At 39.7% G+C, this 6,081-nt stretch overlaps 1 protein-coding gene across 1 annotated transcript; it reads left to right on the top strand.

The window, feature by feature from the left end:
* Positions 1-2,417: 2,417 nt before the first annotated feature.
* grhprb (glyoxylate reductase/hydroxypyruvate reductase b) lies at positions 2,418-6,081 on the top strand. Its single transcript, XM_080462899.1, has 9 exons — positions 2,418-2,692; positions 3,148-3,281; positions 3,372-3,444; positions 3,571-3,687; positions 3,782-3,870; positions 3,955-4,059; positions 4,249-4,384; positions 4,812-4,942; positions 5,788-6,081. Exons 1-9 carry the CDS (start codon positions 2,520-2,522, stop codon positions 5,907-5,909), a joined length of 1,080 nt encoding a protein of 359 aa, XP_080319025.1. The 5' UTR covers positions 2,418-2,519; the 3' UTR covers positions 5,910-6,081.

Below are 6,081 nucleotides of genomic sequence, written 5' to 3'. Positions count from 1 at the left end.
CACTCAAACGACCAGAGCAGATTATTAAAGACACATGATCACAATGAACACAAACACATTTCTAATCTTCCTGCAACAATGGTCACCATCATGTTACCATACAATAAGGTGGACTCCTCTGGATCAGGAGCATCCATCCATCATCTACATTTGCTCCATTCAGACTAAGTTCACCTGGAACTGGAGCATATTCCAACCAATATTGCCTGAGCAGCAACACATATTTGGGACACTTTTTCAGTTCATCACAAGATACAAACACAACCGATTAAGACTTGTGGAATAACGCAACAACCATGTCTTCACCAAATACTACAGTGTACAATGTTGTGGTGTCATATAACATTAGTAATAGGATGAAAGTAAACAGTATTATTTATGAAGTGTTCGAAGTGGTAAATGTAGCCTTGCTTAAAAAAACTGGAAATAGGAACGACTCCCTCATGTTCTTTTCTTCCGTGATAAACATGGGGAAAGAAATCACGTACAAATATGTACACAAAACAATGTAGTGGGATTTTAATAAGCAAACGCACGTTTATCAATGCAAAATTTAAATAGGTTGCCTGAAAAGTCCAAATGTTTCTCCGATATACAGTTTTTGTTTAATGATGCTAGATTTAGACTTTCTAAAGTCATAAAACTAATAAACACAAAACACGGGAAATAAGGGACTTCTACACCAACAAAGTGGAGTGCGAAGGGCAGCGGAGACTGGAACAATGTGGTTATCAGATGGAGAATATTAACTACAATGATCGTAGAATAAGTGACTTGCATGTATACTCCTGAAATCGGAGCTTTGTTGTGTGTACTTAAATATTGAAAGAGTTTTCCGGGTTGTCAAGTGCAGTGCTGAAGCTAAACTTGCCTGTAAAGAGAGTCGTCAATCTCCATCGAGTCTGCAGCCATGCTGGAAGGGGAAGGGGGGGAATTCAACAATCTCGAAAACGCAGGTTCAACCTGCAAAATATAATAATGACGACACAATGACAATGTTCTACCGGCAATGTAACAAACCAACGCCCTGATTTGAGTTAGCTACGCGGCTAACTAAATGTTAAATCACGCTAGTTATCTGCAGTGTGATTAAAACTGACAACTGTCAGCGGAGCCACGAGGCGAACTGGTCCCGTTTTTATTTACCCACAACAGTCAAACGTCACTGTGGTTAACGCAGCTGCTTCAATAAGTCCAGCTGTTGAGTGAATCGGTTGAAGAAAGCTCGGCGTTAGCCGCCGGAGCTAGTTAGCACTCAGTGCTGCCTGCCTGGAGCCGGTGACGAGGACACATGTCATGAACTCGTCTAAAGTGGTGACACAAACACTCGGCCACGGAAACATCTACGTAATACAGCAATATTCAGCGTTTTATGGTTTTTTATTTTAGAAAATTGCGATTAATATTAATAAAATTTGAGAAAATCTCCCACGTAGCTACCTGTCAGTTTACCCAGCAAGCGAATGAATGGCTGTGACTGGTTGAAAACTGGAACTACTTCCGGGTTACCACAGGCACATGACAGCAGCTTATCCAATCATCTTTCAGTACCATTTAGCTCTTACTTTTAGGGAGAAATTCTAATTACTTTGTTATTGTGGTGAATAACTTGTTATTTTTCGAAGAATAAATATATGATAATATATGAAGTTATGCCATCTATTAAGATATTGACAAATACTAAGTTACTAATAAGTAAGATCCTGTTTGGAAGTATAATTGCCTATATTTAAGGTATGCATATGTATGCTAGTTCAAATACACTTATATTCCTCCCATTTGAATAATGACAGCACATTGGAACCTCTTTAACTTTCCCCTGCCCTATTTGTCATATCAAAAGCACAACATTCAAGATTTAGACATCTGAATCTCGGAAACAGAATGCACAGTATATAGAGTTGATTTTTGATTATTGCAGCTGCTGTACAGTTCTGTTTAACATTAGCTCTCTCCCAGGTGACTTGTCTATGATTTTTTTTTTTTAGTGTTCCATTGTATAAATTAAGCTAAAGTTGGGAAACTCAGGAGAAACTGCTGAACTGAACTGGTTTCAGCCAGAACTCCTGAACAGAGCATGCAAAACAATGTTGGGTACTTCAGTGTTTAAAGAAACAAAGGTCAACAGACAAGTGAAACATTTACATCATGCTGATTCGAATTCTGGGCAAGGATGTCTGGGAAACAGAAGGGTTTTGATGTGTGTTTAATGTATTTTTGCCAGTTTGAATGTCTTTGTCAGGTTATCACTCTTTCTAAACATGATTTGCACTAAAGTGTGAAAGGCTTCATCTCCATTCAGTTGTAGACAACCACTGGTATTAAGTCTGTCAATGAGACTATCTCTCACCTTTTGACCTTAGAAACACCCTCCCCTTTCATCATATTGGTCAAAACCAAAGGGAACCTCCCTCTGAACAGCAGCCAAAATCATGCAAATGCTCACAACTCCCTCTAAACTCCAAAGCAACCCACTCATCCATCAGACTCCAGCCTACTGAATCACTCTGTCATCTGCAATGTGGTGTTCTCGAACGGCACTTCGTAGGCTCCAGAGGATCGCTGTTACTCCTTTGAAAATCTCCAGGGACCAAGCAAGCCAAGTGCAGAGAGAGATGTCAACCTTGTCTCGAGTGTACGTCACACGACAGATCCCGCCCGAAGGCCTGAAGATCCTTCAGGAATCTGGACAGTGAGTGAGACTGTTGTGTTACTCAACTGAAAACAACTACCTATTATATCAAACATTTTGGAAGACAAGTTGATGCCCTAATTGTGTCTGTCTGTCTGCTTTGTTCATCATTTACTTAGAGTAAACAGGACTGTTAATGTTTGCCGTTACACTAGTCCGATAAGGCAGAGCAACACATGTCACTGCATTTGAAAGTTGCAATATTACTTTGTGAATCTACACTTCTCTGTATCCACTAGAATTTTTTGAATCCCAATATAGAATCTTCATATGTATAAAGGATTACTAGTATCTATAATTTTAATATACCCTACATAAAATCTCTGTTGTTTGACATCAAGCACGTTTCAATTGCTTGTGTGTTTAATACTATTAAATATCAGCTTCTCCTATGTGACGGATGAAGAAAAAAGTTATTTGTTTTCGACCTTTAATTGTTGCTGTTGTTTGCACAGGGTGCAGTTCGAGCTGTGGGACTCAGATGACGTCCCTGTGCCCAGACAGGAGCTACTTCAAAAGGTGAAAGGTGTCGATGCTTTGCTCTGCGTGCTGACGGAAAAGATTGATGCTGAATTGCTGGATGCTGCAGGTCTGATTATAAATCTGTTCTAGATCAATACACTTTATTCTATATTTAGGAATGGGTTTTAATGTGTGTTTTATTTGTGTATTTATTTAGGTCCAAATCTGAAGGTCCTCAGTACAATGTCAGTGGGTTTTGATCATCTATCTCTAGATGAGCTGAAGAAAAGGTGATTCCTATTATATTCATTGCGGCAGCATCTGCTGCGATTACCTCTCAATCGTAACTGGTGATATACAAACCCTTGGCGACATGTGCTGGTATATTTATGTACTGTTGCCGTGTTTCCTTGCAGAGGAATCCGTGTAGGTTATACCCCTGATGTACTGACAGATGCTGTTGCTGAACTGACCGTAGCTTTGCTGCTCACAACCTCCCGGAGGCTCATAGAGGCCACACACGAAGCCAAGACGTAACGTTGAATGCAAGATCACACATCAATGCTCATACACATTGTGCAGAAATACAACAGCTTTCTGCATTTTACCCTTTCTCACTCGTATTAGTGGTGGCTGGGGAACATGGAGAACTCTGTGGCTGTGTGGCTATGAGCTGGCTAACAGTACTGTGGGTATTCTGGGTCTCGGGAGGATTGGTAAGTACACTTGAAGGACATATATCAGCTCATTACTGAAGAGTCAGTTTGGTGTTCTTCACACAGTGTTGAATGTCCTCCCAGGTGTGGCGATCGCTGAGCGTCTGGCACCTTTCAAAGTGAAAAAATTCATCTACACAGACGTGGCCCCCAGACCCGAGTTGGCCAAAGTCATCAATGCAGAATATGGTAGGGAACAGTTTAAAATCACATATATCTCAGAATGAGTAAAACCAAATGAGCGAATAGCGCGCTGTATTTTATGTTGAGACTGCACAATTAGTTGATTACATGTCAGAGCTTTTTTAGGAGCAGTTCAAATGAGTCGTATGTAATCGGTTTGTGTGACTCTATTGTTGACCTTCTCTCTTGTTCAAGTGTCTATGGATGAGCTGGCAAAGCAGTCCGATTTCCTGGCAGTGTGCTGCGCTTTAACACCGGAAACAAAGGAGATCTGTAACAAGGACCTCTTTTCCAAAATGAAAAATACTGCCATCTTCATTAACACAAGCAGGTATCTACTTTAAATACAAACACACCCTTTGAACCACCATACCAAATGTTATGCACCATGTTCTGTAATTGCCTTGTTCAGCAAACTAATAAAGAGAGCTAGAGCCCCAAAATAATGCAAAAGGAATTTGCAATTTTCATACGATTAATCTGCAGCTACAGGTGAATTGATCCCACTTTTACAATTCAGTGTCTAGAATGCTGGAAAACTCTATACTTAAATACCGTACATGGCTCTTTCTGTACATTTAAGATACTGAAACAATAGAAATGTTGGTAGTTTTTGTGAGAAATGATCTGATTATTCTATCTGGTGTCCTTTTCATACATTTTCTCAAGCAAAGAAACTTAAATTAGTCAGCTGACCATTCTGGCTATGGGTAAAATGTCTGTGCCTCTTTGTGTTTGTGATCACGTTCTTATGTCAGAGGTGGGGTGGTGAATCAAGAAGACCTGTATGAGGCTCTGAAAACAGGAGAAATAGCAGGAGCGGGATTAGATGTCACCGTCCCTGAGCCCCTGCCAACAAGCCACCCACTGTTCACCCTCAACAACTGTGGTGAGTATGTCAAACCTAAGTCTGGCTCTCCCTTGAACAGGGATGGGAAACTCTTATCATTGTGAACGCTACACAGATATCAACTTCCCTACTGATACATGAATGATGGCTACTAATCATATGAAGTTTATTACATTGTCATGCATGCAATTGATAATTTCACCTTAAAATGCAACTTATCCTGTAATTACAGAATAATTACAACTGATGTCCTGTACAGTAGGGAATAAAGTGTCCAGTGAAAACAATTGTTTAGATGTTTTTGAAATTGGCTCCTGTGAGAGTGGGTGCAGGAGCCACATGTGGCTGCCCAAGGTGAAATAACATGCTCTTGCTATTTCTTTTCAATCCCCCAGTTTTTTTAGTTCTACTTGAAATGTATTTGACCATAATTTGCCTCGAATGCAAGGTCGGGTTTGAAAGGAGTCTTTTCTTTTCCTGTCTCTCTGACATTCTCAAATAACATGTGCTGAATCTATGTTGTGTTAAGTTTCCAGAAAATGTGTCTTAGATGTGTTTTTGCGATCACTTCATCGCTCAGGATATTTTACAACTTTATGACGGTCATAACAACGAACCTGCTCTCAGGTGTAGTGATCTACGTTGTCGAGCTAATTAAGAAAAACTAGAGAACTAAAAGTTTTTTTTTTTTTAAAAATCAATTATAGCACGCAAATGCGTAATTCAAACTTATTTTCGCATCTTATAAAATCAGATTTTAACTTTTAAGATTTGCAAAGGTTGTGCTCTAACTGCCATTATATAGGGAGAGAGATGGTTTTGCCTTCACTGTGTTTAGTTTCCACTGCCAATCGTTTTTTTCCCCCCCTTGTCTTTCTTTTCAGTGATTCTTCCACATATTGCTAGCGCCTCGTACACCACCCGTAATGCCATGTCGAGCCTGGCAGCAAACAACCTTCTCCTGGGCCTGCGAGGAAAGCCCATGATCAAAGAACTCAAGCTTTAAAAAATAAAAAAAAATTACATAAATGACAAATGTCACTTTTTCCCTTCAGAGAATTGAAATTAGTCCAGGAGTTTTAACGCTGTGATGGTTTTGTTTCATTTTTTGACCTTTCAAGTCAACTATGTACAACATTTGTCAGCCAGTATTTGATTAAAGTGACACAAGCAAACTG

The sequence above is a fragment of the Lipophrys pholis genome (genome assembly GCF_963383615.2).
Source record: "Lipophrys pholis genome assembly, chromosome: 5".
Taxonomy (NCBI): domain Eukaryota; kingdom Metazoa; phylum Chordata; class Actinopteri; order Blenniiformes; family Blenniidae; genus Lipophrys; species Lipophrys pholis.
This window is presented reverse-complemented; position numbering and strand designations above follow the sequence as displayed.